This window comes from Chiloscyllium plagiosum, unplaced genomic scaffold, assembly GCF_037043375.1.
Source record: "Chiloscyllium plagiosum isolate Xiang-an unplaced genomic scaffold, Cpla_swu_hap1 HiC_scaffold_18, whole genome shotgun sequence".
NCBI classification, from domain to species: domain Eukaryota; kingdom Metazoa; phylum Chordata; class Chondrichthyes; order Orectolobiformes; family Hemiscylliidae; genus Chiloscyllium; species Chiloscyllium plagiosum.
This window is the reverse complement of record NW_028270156.1, coordinates 7,862,226-7,881,967: the sequence shown is the minus strand read 5'-3', so window position 1 is coordinate 7,881,967 and position 19,742 is coordinate 7,862,226. Positions and strand designations below refer to the sequence as shown.

General features: G+C 44.2%; 1 protein-coding gene across 6 annotated transcripts in view; it reads right to left on the bottom strand.

Moving 5' to 3' along the window:
• LOC122557625 (protein kinase C-binding protein NELL1-like) overlaps positions 1 to 19,742 on the bottom strand; it is a 1,008,016-nt gene that overhangs the window by 808,152 nt on the left and 180,122 nt on the right. For all 6 annotated transcript variants that reach the window (XM_087996275.1, XM_087996277.1, XM_087996278.1 and 3 more), the window contains exon 8: positions 2,007 to 2,135. In XM_087996275.1, the coding sequence (XP_087852401.1) occupies positions 2,007 to 2,135 (129 nt within the window). The remainder of the gene's footprint in view (positions 1 to 2,006; positions 2,136 to 19,742) is intronic.

Genomic DNA, 19,742 nt, shown 5'->3' with positions numbered 1-19,742 from the left:
TTTTATTTGTGGGTTTTATGTGCATCAAATGGATATTAGCATTTTCTCTGCAATAATTTTTTTCTCATTTAGTTTCAATAGTTTTGGCAGGTTGCACATTTTGTACATTTTCACAAACTGCTGATTGGATTGGGCACAGAACACTACAGATTTCAAACAAAACAAACTGGTCGTTTCAGGTGCCAGGAGGCAAGTGAAAAGATCAGAAACCATGAGATCAGATGCCAGTTTCCCTGACATCATGTTGACAGGAAACCAGAGGAACAACACCAACTTAGGGGAAAGAGTGGGCTTCGGTGCTGCATACACTGCAAACGTCGCCTTAGTGACAGTCACATCCCACATCTGGATCGCGGGACACCCACAATCAAACTACAGGACATTGGCTAAACGCCAAATTGATGTGTGGAAGTGCAGGGTTATGGGGGACATGGGGCTGGATTACAGTATCTTTTCATTACCAGAGGAGAAAGCACAGCCACAGGAACGCAGGGAATCCAGGGAAAAAAAAGGAAATGGTATTGGCTGGAACCTAGATAAAGCACAGTGCTCAATCTACACACACCAAGCAGAGGGCTGCAACTTAACCACAATTAAACATTTATTCAGCTCCAATGTTTCAGGATCAGAGAACCACAGTCCTGCCATTCTGATGGATCTGTACACTGGAAATGGATTAGTATTGTGTTCCATGTCCCAGTGGCAGAGAACAAACCAAGATTTTATTAATGCTACATAAGAAATATAAACAACATTTATTTTCTTTCCAAAGATGATAGCAAAAATGACAACTGCAGGGACCTTTAACATTCGAACCCTGAGTGAAGTTCTCACTGAGACCAGCTCATTACCACCTTCTCAAGGGCAATTACAGATGGGCAATAAATGTTGGCTCAGCCAGCAATGCCCACATTGTCTGAATGAATAAATAAAATTCTGTTTATCTATATATCTGATATTACCATCTGCTCGTTCTCTGCACATCAGTAACCACCATCACCAATGCCAGTGGACTGGTGCAGCATGTGCCTGACTATTCAATGCCAGTTCAATAAATTGCCAATTTCTCAGATTGACACTTGTTACCCAACGCAGAATTGAACTGGGATGGAGCAGCTTCAACATTGCTAATATGATGGCCAATATACCAACACGTCCTATCCTAGTTAATGCCTTAACATCATCCAAGACAATAAAGCATTTTCATTTCTGTTGCAAAGCCTGCTATTGCATGTTTGATCATGGGATATAGTTCAAACGCGAGGTTAGACCCACCTCTGATTCCCCTCTGGCTCATTTTCTTTCCTTACTCCTTCATGGATGTGGGGCAACATTGGTGAGCATGATATTGTTACCCATCCTTAGCTACCCTTGAATGGAGTGACTTGCTAGAACATTTCAGAGGATGGTTAGGAGTCAGCCATGATGCTGTGGGTCTGGAGTCTTGGTGGGGGGGGGGGGGGGGGGGGGGGGGGTTGGTGTCGTGTAGTGTAATTGTAATGTCACTGGACTAGTCATCCAGAACCCTGGTCAAATTTGAGGACATGAGCTCAAATCCGACCCTGATAATTTTTTAATCAAATAAAAAGCAATTGCAATAGTGACCATGCAGTATGACAGCCAGCAGCTGTTTCACACCTCCCTACATTTCGGAAAGTGTACTGAAGTGACCAAACATTTCTATTGCTTCCCAGGGAATCATGGGTTATTAGGAAAAAAAGTAAGAATGTGGAGTTGAGAGTTATCAGATTAGCCATGTTCTGACTGAAATGGCAGACCAGGCTGGATGGGCTGAATGGCCGACTCCTGGTCCAACGTCTTATGGAGATTGGAAATTAGCTTCCCAGGGCACGTGTCTCCGGAAAACTGCATTGTGTTAAATCCAACCCCCTTCCCCAAAGCTGCATTCCGTCCAAATATTTTGCTTCAACCCCCTGTGAAGAGAATGAAAAGGAAAAGCATTGAAGACCGCACGCACTTCCAGCCATGCTGAGCTCCGGACATACCTTGCAGGTGCAGTTTTTGCACTTCTCAACCCAGGATTCCATGCTGCGGTACACCTCCCTGTTCACCTGACACGTCTTCTCACAGTAACAGCTCTCTAGCTCACTCAGCCTGGCCTCCGCGTAGTTTAACTGTAATGAGAGAGGTTAGCAGTGAGGTCAAACAATACACTCCATAGAGTCTGCAGTTCAGAATCAGGCATTGGGCTTTGAGATGTGCTGAAGAAGAGTCAGATCAGACTCAAAACATTCACTCTGTTTCCCTGTCCTCTGTTCAATCTGGCAAGTTTTAGAAGTATGAGACATGATCTAATTGAAATACAGGTAGAAGACCCTTTATCCGAATATCCAAAAACCAAAAAGCTCCGAAATCCGAAGGTTTTTTGTGAAGTTTTTTTTTCTCGTTAACAAGGTTGTTTGGTGAGCAAACAAGTTAACCCAAGTCGATACCCACTCGATGCGTGTCACTCAGATGCGATGTGGGCCGGGGCGTGGCCAAGCACCGATAGGCCTGGAGTTTCTCTGTGAATGCCCCCAGGTCAACACCCACTCGATGTGTGTCACTCAGGTGTGATGAGGAGAGGCATGGCCAAGCATGTCCTTACTTAGAAGTCTGCTTCTCCGTGTAAGATTTTTAAAAATTTCACCATTAAACTGTCACTTATTCTGAAAACCAAAAAATTCCGAATTCCAAAAAACAGCTGGCCCTGAGAATGAAGAATCTTCTACCTGTACATAAGATTCTAAGAGGGATTGACAAATTAGAATAGAGTGGACGTTACTCCTTGTAGGACAATTTAGAATGAAATAAATGGATGGCAGATTCAAAGCAGAGGTTAGGAAGATTGACGTCTCTCAAAGGGTTGTGAATCTGTGAAATTCACTCCCCCAAGAGTGTGGTGGATGCTAGGACATTGAAGGAGCAGATAGATATATTTCAGATTAGCTATAGGTTAAAGGGTTATGAAGAGTGGGCAGGAAAATGGTGATGAGGTTGAGATGCAATCAGCCATGATTATATCAACCACTGAGCAGGCTTAAGAGGCTGAATGGCCTGCTCCAGCTCATGTTGCTTGTGTTGTCTCTCCACAAATGCTGCCAGACCAGCTGAGATTCCCCCGGCACTTCCTGTTTTTATTTGAAATTTCCAGCATCTGCAATATTTCAAGTTTAATTGAGCCCGGCTTGTTTCTGAACTCTCTCCTTTCTTTTTCACGTTAGAGACTAATGTCCTCACTGTCCGATGAGGCCCACACTGATAACATAGAAAAGGATGGAGGCTTTTAAATATTTTCAAATCAGTGAAGTTACAGCTGGTCAACAATAGAACTCCCCAGACTTTTCCCCATGTAAACACAACTGGATTACCAAAATCCATTAACTTCAGATGTAAAGATTTACCAGTCATCTGGCATCAGTTGTCATTTGCTGGAGAGACTTCAAACATCAACCTCTATGTGAGCAGATGTGTTTGATGGGCTGGGATCTTCATGTGCCAAAGTGGGGAGCGGTCTCAATAACTGATCAGAGATACGACAGAAATTTGTATTCAGTTCTTTAGAGGGGAGGCCCAATGAAACAGAGTGTTCGAGACCCTACTCCACCAATAAGATCACTGAGATCCTGATGGGGGCCCCATGAGTGGGCACCAACCGCAAAAGCAGAAAAATTGCTTATAATGGTCACCTAATTCCCAATGCCAGGACCTCAACCAGGCACAGAGTACCTGACAACAAACAGCACCCTGGTGATCGCGGGCTAACCTGGTAAATCTTGCTGAGACTTGGGAATGAGTTATAGGAAGGATATTATTCAGCTGGAGAGGGTTCAGAAGAGATTTACCAGGATGTTGCCGGGTATGCAACTTTTGAGTTATTAACAAAGGCCGAAAAGGCTCGGACTTTCTTTTCACTGGAGCGTAGGAGGTTGAGAGGCAATGTTATAGAAGTTTAGAGAATAATGAGGGGTATAGATAGAGTTAATGGTAGTTGTCTTTTCCTTAGAATGGAGGATTTCAAAACTAGGGGACACATTTTTTGAGGTGAGAGGAGAGTTATTTAAAAAAGACATGAGGGGCAATTTTTTTTACACAGAGGGTAATTAGTGCGTGGAATGAGTTTCCTAAGGAAGTTGTAGACATGGGTACAATTCAATATTTTAAAAAGTCATTTGGACGGATACATGAATAGGAAGGGTTTGGAGGGATATGGGCGAGGGGCAGGCAGGTGGGACAAGTTTAGTTTGGAATTATGTTCGGCATGGACCGGTTGGACCGAAGGGTCTCTTTCCATGTTGTATGACTCTATGACAGCAAGGCCCTTAATATTCCCACAAGATACTAATAAATGATCATGAACACAGCAATGATGGATGACAATGGGCTCATTAAGGAGCTTATTTATCAATCTGACAGCAGTAACACAACCCTTTCCTCTCTGTGGGGGCGAAGGTGGTCTACACCACCTTAAGATTGACATAGGGCCTCTCCCATGGTAAAGTGGGATCAGCCATCATAAATAAAACCCAGCCCCTAATTTCGTCGCTGAAGGGTTGGAATGTAATTTTTAGACAATGGCCCTTTGTACTAGGCTCCCCAGCAAGTGAAAATAAAATATAATTAGCCTCTGTTATTCCCTTTCAGAATGTGAAAACCTCAATCAGATAGCGCCTTAAGCTTCTAAATTCCACTGCACTCCCTGTCGGTGGGTGAAAATTCACTCACAATGTAATCCTCGGAAATTCACGTATCATTCCAATTCCTCCACACTGCTCTTTCTCCAAGTACAAGTCACAGCCCAGCAGACTGTACACTTGGATTCGATAGCAGTAATTAAACAGGCTGTTCAATTCATCAACTTCACCAACACATTCCACCCTGACCTTAAATTTACCTGGACCATCTCTGACACCTCACTCCCCTTCCTGGACCTCTCCATCTCCATTAATAACGACCGACTTGATACCGACATTTTTTACAAACCCACTGCCTCCCACAGCTACCTGGATTACACCTCTTCCCATCCTACCTCTTGCAAAAATGCCATCCCATATTCCCAATTACTCTGCCTCCGGCATACCTGCTCCCAGGAGGACCAGTTTCACCACAGAACACACCAGATGGCCTCCTTCTTAAGAGAACACGATTTCCCTTCCCACGTGGTTAAAGATGCCCTCCAACGCATCTCGTCCACATCCCGCACCTCCGCCCTCAGACCCCACCCCTCCAACCGTAACAAGGACAGAACGCCCCTGGTGCTCACCTTCCACCCTACCAACCTTCGTATAAACCAAATCATCCGCCGACATTTCCGCCACCTCCAAAAAGACCCCACCACCAGGGATATATTTCCTTCCCCAACCTTTTCCGCCTTCCGCAAAGACTGTTCCCTCTGTGTCTACCTGGTCAGGTCTACGCCCCCCCTACAACCCACCCTCCCATCCTGGCACCTTCCCCTGCCACCGCAGGAACTGCAAAACCTGCGCCCACACCTCCTCCCTTACCTCCATCCAAGGCCCTAAAGGAGCCTTCCACATCCATCAAAGTTTTACCTGCACATCCACTAATATCATTTATTGTATCCGTTGCTCCCGATGTGGTCTCCTCTACATTGGGGAGACTGGGCACCTCCTAGCAGAGCGCTTTAGGGAACATCTCCGGGACACCTGCACCAATCCACCACACCGCCCTGTGGCCCAACATTTCAACTCCCCCTTCCACTCTGCCGAGGACATGGAGGTCCTGGGCCTCCTTCACCGCCGCTCCCTCACCACCAGACGCCTGGAGGAAGAATGCTTCATCTTCCGCCTTGGAACACTTCAACCCCAGGGCATCAATGTGGACTTCAACAGTTTCCTCATTTCCCCTTCCCCCACCTCACCTTAGTTCCAACCTTCCAGCTCAGCACTGTCCCCATGACTTGTCCTACCTGCCTATCTTCTTTTCCACCTATCCACTCCACCCTCCCCCCACCCCCGACCTATCACCTTCATCCTCTCCCCCACTCACCTATTGTACTCTATGCTACTTTCTCCCCACCCCCACCCTCCTCTAGCTTATCTCTCCACGCTTCAGGCTCTCTGTCTTTATTCCTGATGAAGGGCTTTTGCCCGAAACGTCGATTTTACTGCTCCTCGGATGCTGCCTAAACTGCTGTGCTCTTCCAGCACCACTAATCCAGAATCCCCCCGTCTCATTTAGTCTGCAAAGACCAACAGATGGACACTTCTCACACCTGTCCTCCTTCCATTATTGGCACATGGAACAGTATTGAAATCATTTGGGAGGAATCAAACAGAAGCAACTGCCAATAGGCAGCCAAACTGGAGAGGCGGATGGGCGTGAGATAGCATTTAGTGGAGGAAGGAAGTGTGGTGGTGAAAATAAGAAGTAAATCTAGGAAATCATCAATACTTGTGTTTTTTCACCGCAGCATTATGACTAAGATGGGAGGAATGTTGTAACATTAAAAAAAAGGTTTACCCAAGTCCCAAATTGGGCAATTACATGCCTTCTCTATAATAGAATTAAGAGATCAAATGAGTTTCTTTAATAAACAAAAAAAAAGTCATTTGTAATGAACAATCTCTACTCAATTAAAATGCAGATATATTTCGTGCACACAATTTTTACCCCTGAATGTTAATTTAAAACGATAGATTTCTCTCTGTGGAGATTCACTGAATATACACTACTTGGCCAAGAGTAGTTATGTTTGAAGTCAAAATAAAAAATGAAGGTGTAAAATGTTCAGGAATCTATTAGTGTACCTGCATGTAGTCAAATCACTGACCAGGTGGCATCCTTGGCATCTTTGTAGACACAGCTTGCTTAGCAAACACAACATCGACAAGCTCTTTCCATCACTCTTTCAGAGGTTCAATCAGGTTTTATATTTGTAATGTCTGTACATTTTTTATTTTACTTTATTTTTCCTTGTGGAATGAATTGCTATACTTCTAAAAAGCCAGTTAATGAAACTCATTAAAAGTTGTGTTCACACTGCTGTTTTCTTCAAAAAAATGAGGGAGGAATTTTGCAGACAGACTGCCACCAGAGATACATCCATCGTGAGATTTGCCCTCCATCATAAGATTAGAAGTGGGGATATTCGCTGATGATTGCACCATGTTTAGCACTATTCGCAATGAAATAACCCCACAGAGACCACTATCCTATTATCAAGTCTTCCTTTATTTACACATGGAGAGTCCTTGACACTGATTCAGCTTCCTCACATCCAGCTCACAGAGTGAACAGAACCTCTGACACTTCTGTTTATATCTGTCAGCCAGGGCTCCCTGATTAGGGCTGTCAACCTGGCCCAATCAGGGAACTCATATTCTATGAGGTCCACCCAGCTGACCTCGTTACAATCACTACAAGCTGCTGATTGATTTTTGGAGTTATGACCAGTTGAGGATGACAAAGGTCATCAGCCTGATTGGGAAAAACGTGTGTTCAGGTATCCGAAGTGACCTACTTGAACTACAGAGTCGACAAGACTAGGTTACATATGTTGGAAGTTAAAGTGTGGGCTCCTTTGATTGCCCTCATTTTTCCAGTCATATTTGGAGTCACGAAGTTCCACCAATACATTTACGGATGTATATTTATGATAATAACAGACCACAAACCCTTACGAGGTCTACTTGAAGACAAGGTACTGCTGCCCAAAGCTCCAGGCCAAATTCAGCATTCGGTTCTAATACTAATAAGGTATAAATATATAATTTATAGGAGTTGATGCAAAGGTGCCAGGATGGAGGCCACATTGTGTATGAACTTTCCATAATAATTCACCAGGCTAAGGAAAGGCCTAAGCTCCAGTAGAGACATGGGAGCCAGGGGACCTTTCATCACCCTCATTTTATCTTCCAACAGGTGTAGCCCGGTCTTGACAACTCTATAGCCCAAGTAGGTCACTTGGGGAGCCTACAACACATTTTTCCCTTCTGAGGAATATGCCTGCCTGTGAGAAATCCCTAAGGACTATGTCCAAGTTCTCCAAGTGCTCTTATTCAACTTCTCTGTTATAGAACATAGAATATAGAACAGTACAGCACAAGACAGGCCCTTCAGCCCTTAATGCTTTGTCAAACTTTTATCCTACTCTAAGATCAATTTAACTGACATACCTTACATTTTACTACCATCCATGTGCCTATCCAAGAGTCACTTAAATATCTCTAATGTACCTGACTCTACCACCATTGTCGGCAGTGCATTCCACATGCCCACCACTCTCTGTGTGAAGAACCTACCTCTGACATATTCCCTAAACCTTCCTCCAATCACCCTAAAATTATGCCCCTCATAATAGCCATTTCTGCCATGGTAAAGTGTCTCTGGCTATCTACTCTATCTATGTCTCTCATCATCTTGTACACCTCTATCAAGTCACACCTCATTCTTCTTTGCTCCAATGAGAAAAGCCCTAGCTCCCTCAACCTTTCTTCATAAGACATGCCCTCCAGTCCAGGCAGAATCCTGGTAAATCTCCTCTTCACCCTCTATACAGCTTCCACCTCCTCCCTATAATGAGGCGACCAGAACTGAACACAACATTCTAAGTGTGGTCTAACCAGAGCTTTCTAGAGCTGCAGTATAACCTCACACCTCTTAAACTCAATCCCCCTGCTAATGAAATCAGTACGCCATACGCTTTCTTAACAACCCTATCAACTTGGGTGGCAACTTTGAGGAATCTATGGAAGTGGACCCGAGATCCCTCTGTTTCTCCACACTGCCAAGAATCTGCCTTTAACCCTGTATTCTGCATTCAGATTTGATCTTCCAAAGTGAATGACTTCACACTTTTCCAGGTTGAGCTCCATCTGTTACTTCTCAGCCCAGCTCTGCATCCTGTCAATGTCCTGTTGCAACTTACAACAGCAGTCCTCATTATCCACAACTCCACCAACCTTATGTCATCAACAAACTTACTAACACACCCTTCCACTTCCTCAACCAAGTCACTTATAGAAATTACAAAGAACAGAGGTCCCAGAACAGATCCCTGTGGAACACAACTGGTCACCAAGCTCCAGGCTGAACACTTTCTATTTATAACTACCCTCTGTCTTCTATGAGCCAGCCAAATCTAGATAGCCAAATTTCCCTGTGTCCCATGCCTCCTTATTTTCTGAATGAGCCTACAATGGAGAACCTTATCAAACGCGTTGCTAAACTCTATGTACATCACATCCACCTTCATCAATATGTTTTGTTACATCCTCAAAGGATTCAATAAGGCTTGTGAGCCATGACCTGCCCCTCACAAAGCCATGCTGACTATCTCTAAATCAAACTATGTTTTTCCAAACAATCAATCCTGTCTCTCAGAATCCTGTCCAATAATTTGCCCACCATTATTATATCCTGGGTCTGTAATTCCCAGGATTATCCCTATTCCCTTTCTTGAATAAAAGGAAAGCATTTGCCATCCTCCAATCATCTGGTACTACTCCAGTGGACAGTGAGGATGCAAAGATCATCACCAAAGGTGCAGCAATCTCCTCCCTCACTTCCTGTCGAAACCTTGGGTATATCCTATCTGGGCTGAAAATGTGTTGCTGGAAAAGCACAGCAGGTCAGGCAGCATCCAAGGAACAGGAGAATCGATGTTTCAGGTATAAGCCCTTCTTCAGTAATCCTATCTGGCCCAGGGAACTTATCTAACCTCATGTTTTCCAAAGTTTTCAGCACATCCTCCTTATTATTGACCTGTTCAAGTGTATCAGCCTATTTCATACTGTCCTCACAAACAACAAGGTCCTGCTCAGTAGTGAATACTGAAGCAAAGTATTCATAAAGAACCTCTCCAACCTTCTCCAACTCCATGCACCAGCTCCCTCCATTATCCTTGATCGGCCCGACCCTCACTCTGACCATCCTCTTGTTTCTTACATAAGTGTAAAATGTCTTGGGGTTTTCCTTTATCCTACCCACCAAAGCTTTTTCATGTCCCCTTCTAGCTCTCCTAAGTCCATTTTTCAGTTCCTTCCTGGTTACCTTGTAACCCTCTAGAGCCCTGTCTGATCCTTGCCTCCTCAACCTTAAGTAAGCTTCTTTCTTCCTCTTCACTAGATGTTTCACATCTCTTGTCATCCAAGGTTTCTTCACCCTACCATCCTTTCCTTGCCTCTGTGGGACAAATCTATCCAGCACTCACAGGAAGTGCTCCCTAAAACCACCTCCACATTTCTGTCATGCATTTCCCTGAGAATATCTATTCCCAGTTTATGCTCCACAGTTCCTGCCTAATAGTATTGTAATTCCCCCTCCCCCAATTAAATACTTTTTCATATTGTCTGCTCCTATGCCTCTCCATGACTATAGTAAAGGTCAGGGAGTTGTGATCACTATCATCGAACTGCTGTCCCACCAATAGAACTGACACCTGACCTGATTGGTTGCCAAGCACCAAATCCAATACGGCTTCTCCTCTAGTCAGCCTATCTGCATACTGAGTCAGGAAACCTTCCTGGACGCACTTGATAAAATCCCCTCCACCCAAACTATTTGCACTAAGGAGGTTCCAATCAATATTAGTGCATCATCTAGATAAATGGTGATTTAGGGTAGACCTTGTAAAAATGTTTTACATCGTCCGTTGAAATATTGTACAGGCTGGGGATACTCCCAAATGGCATTTCGTACATTGGTTCAAACCCTTGTGAGTATTAATTGTGGTGTGGTTCTGGGAATCATCATCTGGCTGCAAATGCAAGTACACATGGTTTCATGTCCAGCTTCATGGAAAATAGCCCTCCTGACAGCTTTGTGTATAAATCCTCTGTGTGAGGGATTGAGTATTTATCCAGCTGGGAAACGCGGTTTACTGTTTGTTTAAAATCCCCACAAAGGGGTGAATAGATCATTGGGCTCCACAATCTGTACAACCAGTGCTGCCCATTCCCCACACTGCACTGGTTTGATGATTCCTTCACTTTCCAGCCTTCTGATTTCTGCCTCTACTTTTGCAAATGGCACCGGGCAGGTCTTGCAGAATTGTGGATTTGCTTCCTGGTCAACATGGAAGATGACCTTGGCTCCTTTGATAGTCCCTAGGACTTTTTGAAAGACTTCTGGGTATTTAAATAGGATTTCATTCAAGCAGCCATTTTCTAATAGAAAAATGTTGAGCCAGTCTAGGTTAGTCTCTTTAACTAACTTTGCCCCACGAGGCTTGAGCAGGAGGTTTTTACTATAATTGGTGGTAAGTGAACCAGCTGCTTCCCATATGAGACCAGAACTGAAGTTGGACCTTTAATCTGTAAAAGGTACCCCACTATAGGTTTTCAGTCCAGCCCAGGTCTTGTGCAAACTTAAGGATTGGGGTTTACAGAGCGAGTTCTGTTAAAAATTGGTTCTGTGATGACTGAAACGGCCACGCTGGTATCGACCTTCCTTGGATCCAGGTGACGATTTAAAATAAATGTCAATTTTGATTGGTTCTGAGTTGGATGTTGGTAAGCGATTGAACTGTTCCAAACCAGATGTGGGTGGGCTAACCAGGGTGTACACTGTCCTGGATACTGGTCTATGAGTTCATTTACTCAATTTAGGTCTGGTAGAATTACTCAATTTAGGTCTGCGTGGGATTCCCCTGGGTGCTCCGGTTTCCTCCCATAGTCCAAAGCTGTGCAGATTAGGTGAATTGGCCATGCTAAATTGCCCATAACGTTCGATGCATTAGTCAGAGGGAAATGGGTCCGGGTGGGTCTCTTTGGAGGGTCAGTGTGGACTTGTTGGCCTGTTTCCATACTGTAGGAAATCTAATATGAACAAGTCAAGAGATATTTCAGAGGTGTAAATTGAACAGCTTGTTCTGTAGTAGGTTTCCCCTCAACTGAAAATGCAAACTCAAATGCCAAGCCTGCAAGGTTCAAACAGAGCAGCTATATCTCCCAGTCCTAAAGCAGTCAGGTGCTTTCCGTGAAGGGAATTCAAGCAATTAATCGTCTGGAACTACGTGGTTCCCAAGAAATGCGTTAATTGAAAATAAGTTCCAATGTGTCTTGTCATTGATATTCTGTTAAAGTCAAATCCAGCCATCTCCACAATCCTTGAAATTAAGTCCACACAAATTATTCACTGGGGCGCATCTGCATAATATCAAGATATTATGTTATGAACAAAATCATACTTTACCCAAAGTCTCTGGCAAAACCTGTGGGGTAAAATTGATTAATTGCAAATTGAGAGGACACTGAATGGCAGAGCAGCAGGAACAAGAGCAGTGCTTCTAGAATCTTCTCATCGATTTTGGTTTCATGATATTTCTGCCTTTTTCGCTTAAAATAGGGAAGGCACATTGCAATTTGTTTTCTTTAATATCCAGCATGGTCTAAGAGTGGCGAAGGTTAAGGAGAAAGTGAACTGAGGCGTGAAGAATTCTCAGAATGTTTGCTGGACACATCCGGATGAATGGTTTCCTCTGAGCAGTGGGTCACCGCGCCAACCGATTCCGTCTTCACTCCAATTAGCTGGAATGCGCTCCAATTTCTCTTGGGCAATAGCAGAACGGGGAAACAGAAGGGATGGTTAGCTCCGTCTACAGCTCATCAATTCAGAGCAGACACAGCAAGATCCACAAAATCAATTTTCAGGGTGCTCTAGTCAGATAAGGGTGGTACAAATGTGTACTTTTTGACCCCTACAGGACTAGTCATAATTTTGTTTAGCAAGCAATGGTATCAAACATCAATTCAAAATATACATGACCAGATCAAAATCAAGAAACCAATTATAACGGCTCTCTTGGGTCAAAGAACGAATAATGTTGTTGTCCACTAATCTCCAGAAGAAAAAAGAAAAACACATCAACCACATACACAAGCACAGCTATTCGGTTTAACAGGGAGAATAACAGTTAAAATCAGTTTAAAAGTCTTCCAAGATGATGAAAGAAATAGGGAGTGAGAGAATTCAAGAACTTGTGACAACAAATTTTTCTTTCTGTTCTGCTGCTTAGAAAGAATCCATTTCATCATTCTGATGTCTTTACATAAAACAGCATTTTCAGTGTAGGTGGTTGGATTTACTCCACGTTGGTCTCCTGGAGTTAGCTCGACCTGTGGTTGAGTGATCACGGCAGCCATTTTAAGGTCAATATTTTTCCTTTTATAACACCATTTTAGTCTATGATAGGTTTCAAACAATCAGACAGTTCAACATTAAAATTTGAGAATCCATTTTACCACTATTATAATTTAATTTATATGCAAATGAGAATACAGATTTCATTCAGTATATCAGCAGGAAAATGCTTTCAAATGAGAGTGTGGAACTACTGCAGCACAGAGGAACTACGTAGAGCAGAGGAAAATCACCTATGCAGTGTACTCAAAAAGAATGGGTACCCAATGAAGAAGTCCACAGATTTCTCAGCAACAAACCCAAATAAGCAGACAAAACGCATCTAGAAACTCTTGCCACTCTCCCCTACATCAAAGACTTCTTGGAAATGACTGCCAGACTACTCAGACCCCTTGGCATCATGGTAGCCCACAAGCCCACCAAGACACTAAAACAGCAGCTCATGAACTTGAAAGACTCTGTACAGACAATAAGCAAAACTAATGTAATTTGCAAAATACCGTGCAAAGACTGTAACAAACACTACATTGGACAAACAGGCAGAAAATAGCCACCAAGTTACATGAACATCAACTAGCCACAAAAAGACATGACCCTCACTCACTAGTCTCCTCACATAAGGATAAGGAAGGACACCACTCCAGCTGGGACAACACATCCATCCGAGGACAAGTCAAACAGAGACATGCACGAGAATTCCTAGAAGCATGGCATTCCAACTGGAACTCTATCAAGAAACACATTGACTTGGACCCGATTTACTACCCCCTGAGAAAAAGAACAGGAAATGACATCACCATAGGAAATGACTTCACCAACCCAAGGACGGTGGGCAGCACGGTGGCACAGTGGTTAGCACTGCTGCCTCACAGCGCCAGCGACCCGGGTTCAATTCCTGCCTCAGGTGACTGACTGTGTGGAGTTTGCACATTCTCCCCGTGTCTGCGTGGGTTTCCTCCGGGTGCTCCGGTTTCCTCCCACAGTCCAAAAATGTGCAGGTCAGGTGAATTGGCTATGCTAAATTGCCCGTAGTGTTAGGTAAGGGGTAAATGTAGGGGTATGGGTGGGTTGCGCTTCGGCAGGTTGGTGTGCACTTGTTGGGCCGAAGGGCCTGTTTCCACACTGTAAGTAATCTAATCTAAATCCAAACATACAAATAGAAAGCAGGAATCATCAGCAGTGCTTCGTCCGAAGGCTCACTGAAGATGTTACCTAGTATGGTTAGAAAGCATCTGAAAACTAAACTTCCAGCTCAGCGAGCAAACCTACATCCAAAGGTAGGTACCTCAGGGCATTTAGACTTGTCTGCTGATAACTTACTCACTTTCCCTGTTCACCCTGGCAGGGAACTCTTGTCTGAGTAGAGCTTCTGCCCTCCAAATCTCACTTGTGTTGACCCTCCCACAGTCTACAGCCATGACTAGATGCCCAGAGATGGTTTCTTCATTGGCAAACATCCAGTTATTTGTTCTTCCCAGATTGCACAGCAGCAGCAGATCAATGTTTCAGGTCATTAGAAGGTTTTTAAGTCTTCCAGCCAAAGGAAAAGACTGCTGTAAATTAACACAAGAAATAGGAGGAGGAGTAGGCCATTTGAGCCCTCAAGCTTGCTCCACTATTATGGTCATGGCTGATCATCGAACACAAAATCCTGATCCCTTCCTTACATATCCCTTGATTCCTTTAGCCACATGAGCTATATCTATCTCCTTCTTTCCCAACCAGTGCATTTAATGAGGGAGCATCTGCAATCTTCTGGGGCAAGAGAATTCCAAAGATTCACAACCCTTTCTGCAAAATAACTTCAGTCATAAATTATTTGCTCCTCATCCCACCACACCAGTGGGAATATTGGTGAGGCCTCTTCTGGAGTACTGTATGAGTTCCAGTCACCTTGCTTTAGGAAGGATATTATTAAACTCAAGAGGGTTCAGAAGATATTTACCAAGATGTCGGCATGACTGGACGGTTTGACTTACAAGGAGAGGCTGGGACTTTTTTTTAATTGGAGTGTAGGAGGTTCAGTGGTGACTTTATAGAGGTTTATAAAAGCATGAGGGGTATAGATAAGGTGAATTGCAGGTGTCTTTTCCCTACGATGGGATTTGGGTGCATATTTTTAACGTGAGAGGAGAAATATTTTAAGAAGTAAGGGGGCAATTTTTTTTAACCAAGAGAGAGGTTCGCACATGAAATGAACTTCCAGAGGAAGTGATAGATGCGGGTACAGTTATGTTTAAAAGACATTTAGATAAGTACATGAATATGAAAGGTTTGGAGGAATATGGACCAGGTACAGTGAGGTGGGACTTGTTCCGTTTGGGATAATGTTCAGTGTGGACTGGTTGGAACAAAGGGTCTGTTTCTATGCTGTACCTGGTCCACATGACTGACAGAGACGCAATGGGGTGAATGGCTTCCTTGTGTACTGTGGGATTCAATGTTTGACTGTAAAAGCAACTGTGGCATTTATAACATGGTAGGAATAAGCAGTGGCAGTGAAGCGGTCAGGACAAGGTATCGAGGCATGCACAAGGGGATAAAACTGCCAGCAGAAACCAACTGCTTTTTACCCCCAAACTGCAGAAAGAAATGAGAAAGAGAATCATGTGGAATGTAAATTACAAAGACCTGGGTCTAAACTAGGAAGCAGCAACCGTATCCCTCAAGCCTGTTCCTCTAGTCAATAAGATCGTGGAGGGTCTGAGCTACAAACAGGAAAATTCAGAATAGAGCTGTGGCAATGTCAATCAGAATAAACCAAAAATGGAATTATATCCATTACAGTCCCTGCAATAGTGTAGGAGGGAGGGCTTCAGGTATTTGGACGATTGGACTGCATTCTGGGGAAGGTGGGACCTGTACAAGCAGGATGGGTTGTACCTGAACCAGAAGGGCACCAATATCCTGGGGGGTTGGTTTGCTAGCACTCTTCAGGGGGGTTTAAACTAATTTGGCAGGGGGATGGGATCCGGAGTTGTAGTCCAGCCAGTAGGCTAGCTGTTTGTCAGGATGTCCAAGAATGTAGGGAGGCTGTGGAGAAGGTAACACTGACAGGGAATACTTGCGGACACAGAGATGGGTTCAAGTGTGTATACTTCAACGCAAGGAGTATCAGAAATAAGGTGGGTGAACTTAAGGCGTGGATCAGTACTTGGGACTACGATGTTGTGGCCATCACAGAAACGTGGATACAAGAGGGACAGGAATGGTTGTTGGAGGTTCCTGGTTACAGATGTTTCAATAAGATTAGGGAGGGTGGTAAAAAAAGGAGGGGGGGTGGCATTGCTAATTAGAAATGGTACAACGGCTGCAGAAAGGCAGTTTGAGGGGAATCTGCCTTTGGAGGCAGTATGGGCTGAAGTCAGAAATAGGAAAGGAGCAGTCACCTTGTTGGGTGTTTACTATAGGCCCCCAATAGCAGCTGAGATGTGGAGAAACAGATTGGGAAACAGATTTTGGAAAGGTGCAGAAGCCACAGGGTAGTAGTCATGGGCGATTTCAACTTCCCAAATATTGATTGGAAGCTCTTTAGATCAAGTAGATTGGACGGGGCGGTGTTTGTGCAGTGTGTCCAGGAAGCTTTTCTAACTCAGTATGTAGATTGTCCGACCAGAGGGGAGGCCATATTGGATTTGGTACTCGGTAACGCACCAGGACAAGTGATGGGCTTGTTAGTGGGTGAGCATTTTGGTGATGGTAACCACAATTCTGTGACTTTCACCTTGGTTATGGAGAGAGATAGGTGCATGCAACAGGGTAGGTTTTACAATTGGGGGAAGGGTAAATACGATGCTGCAAGACAAGATCTGAGGAGCATAAGTTGGGAGCATAGGCTGTCAGGGAAGGATGTCGTGGAAATGTGGAACTTTTTCAAGCAACAGATACGACGTGTCCTTGATATGTATGTACCTGTTAGGCAGGAAAGAGATGGTCGTGTAAGGGAACCTTGGTTGACGAGGGAGGTTGAATGTCTTGTAAAGAGGAAGGAGGCTTACATAAGGTTGAGGAAACAAGGTTCAGACAGAGCGTTGGAGGGATACAGGATAGCCAGGAGGGAGCTGAAGAAAGGGATTAGGAGAGCTAAGAGAGGGCATGAAAAATCTTCGGCGGGTAGGATCAAGGATAACCCCAAGACCTTTTATGCGTATGTGAGAAACATGAGAATGACGAGAACGAGGGTAGGTCCGATCAAGGACAGTAGTGGGAGACTGTGTATTGAGTCGGAAGAGATAGGAGAAGTCTTGAATGAGTACTTTTCTTCAGTATTTACAAATGAGAGAGACCGTATTGTTGAAGAGGAGAGTATGAAACAGACTGGTAAGCCAGAGGAGATACTTGTTAGAAAGGAAGATGTGTTGGGCATTTTGAAAAACTTGAGGATAGACAAGTCCCCCGGGCCTGACGGGATATATCCTAGGATTATGTGGGAAGCAAGAGAGGAAATTGCAGAGCCGTTGGCAATGATCTTTTCATCTTCACTGTCAACGGGGATGGTACCAGGGTACTGGAGACTGGCGAATGTTGTGCCCCTGTTCAAAAAAGGGAATAGGGATAACCCCAGGAATTACAGGCCTGTTAGTCTTACTTCGGTGGTAGGCAAAGTAATGGAAAGCGTATTGAGGGATAGGATTTATGAGTATCTGGAAAGACACTGCTTGATTAGGGACAGCCAGCACGGATTTGTGAGGGGTAGGTCTTGCCTTACAAGTCTTATTGAATTCTTTGAGGAGGTGACCAAGCATGTGGATGTAGTGTACATGGATTTTAGTAAGGCATTTGATAATGTTCTCCATGGTAGGCTTATGCGAAAAGTCAGTAGGCATGGGATAGTGGGAAATTTGGCCGGTTGGATAGAGAACTGGCTAACTGGTCGAAGTCAGAGAGTGGTGGTAGATGGTAAATATTCAGCCTGGAGCCCAGTTACAAGTGGAATTCCGCAGGGATCAGTTCTGGGTCCTCTGCTGTTTGTAATGTTTATTAATGACTTGGAAGAGGGAGTTGAAGGGTGGGTCAGTAAATTTGCAGACGATACTAAGATTGGAGGAGTTGTGGATAGTGAGGAGGGCTGTTGTCGGCTGCAAAGGGACTAACATATGATCCAGAGCTGGGCTGAGGAGTGGCAGATGGAGTTCAACCCTGTCAAGTGTGAGGTTGTCCATTTTGGAAGGACAAATAAGAATGCGGAATACAGGGTTAATGGTAGGGTTCTTAGTAAGGTGGAGGAGCAGAGGGATCTTGGGGTCTATGTTCATAGCTCTTTGAAAGTTGCCACTCAGATGGATAGAGCTTGTAAGAAGGCCTATGGTGTATTAGCGTTCATTAGCAGAGGGATTGAATTCAAGAGTCGTGAGGTGATGTTGCAGCTGTACAGGACCTTGGTTAGGCCACATTTGGAGTACTGTGTGCAGTTCTGTCGCCTCATTTTAGGAAAGATGTGGAGCCTTGGAGAGGGTGCAGAGGAGATTTATCAGGATGTTGCCTGGAATGGAGAATAGGTCGTACGAGGATAGGTTAAGAGTGCTAGGCCTTTTCTCATTGGAACGGCGAAGGATGAGGGGTGACTTGATAGAGGTTTATAAGATGATCAGAGGAATAGATAGAGTAGACAGTCAGAAACTTTTTCCTGGGTACAACAGAGTGTTACAAGGAGACATAAATTTAAGGTGAAGGGTGGAAGGTATAGGGGGGATGTCAGGGGTAGGTTATTTACCCAGAAAGTGGTGGGAGCATGGAATGCGCTGCCTGTGGGAGTGGCAGAGTCAGAATCATTGGTGACCTTTAAGCGGCAATTGGATAGGTACATGGATGGGTGCTTAAGCTAGGACAAATGTTCGGCACAACATCGTGGGCTGAAGGGCCTGTTCTGTGCTGTATTATTCTATGTTCTATGTTCTAAAGTTAATGCAGAAAGAGAAAAAGTTAGGGTGGACTTTATAATTTCCTGTTCTGCTTTGGGTAATTGGAATAAGCAAGAAGCACCAGGAAAACTATTCCCCTCAGGCTTTTGCATATTTGGAAACTGGGGTGACAAATTAGAGCTCAAAGCATTAATCCAATCACCAGATGGCATTAGCCGAGCAGAATGTGAAGTAAGTGTGCTGCATGTGCGTTTGAAACACTTGTTAAGATTAATCATAATATAAATTGAACCACCCTGTGTGCAATTTATTCATTAAAAAAATGAAATCTAATGGAAAATCTTGCTTAGAATAGCTGTGTCTGATACATTGAGAGACCAGCAAAGTTCACTGCAAGAATAGAATAGAATCCCTACAGTGTGGAAACAGGCCCTTCAGCCCAACAAGTCCACACTGGCCCTTCGAAGAATAACCCACCCAGACCCATTATCCTATCCTATTACTCTACATTTATCCCTGACTAATGCACCTAACCAACAAATCCCTGAAGACTATGGAGTATTTAGCATGTAGTAGAAAGTGAGGACTGCAGATCAGAGTCCAGAGTGTGGTGCTGGAAAAGCATAGCAGATCAGGCAGCATCCAAGGAGCAGAAGAGTCGACCTTTCGGGCAAATGACCTTCATCAGACTATTTAGCACGGCCAATTCACCTAACCTGTACATCTTTGGACTGTGGGTGGAAACCAAAGCACCCGGAGGAAACAGGGAGAATGTGC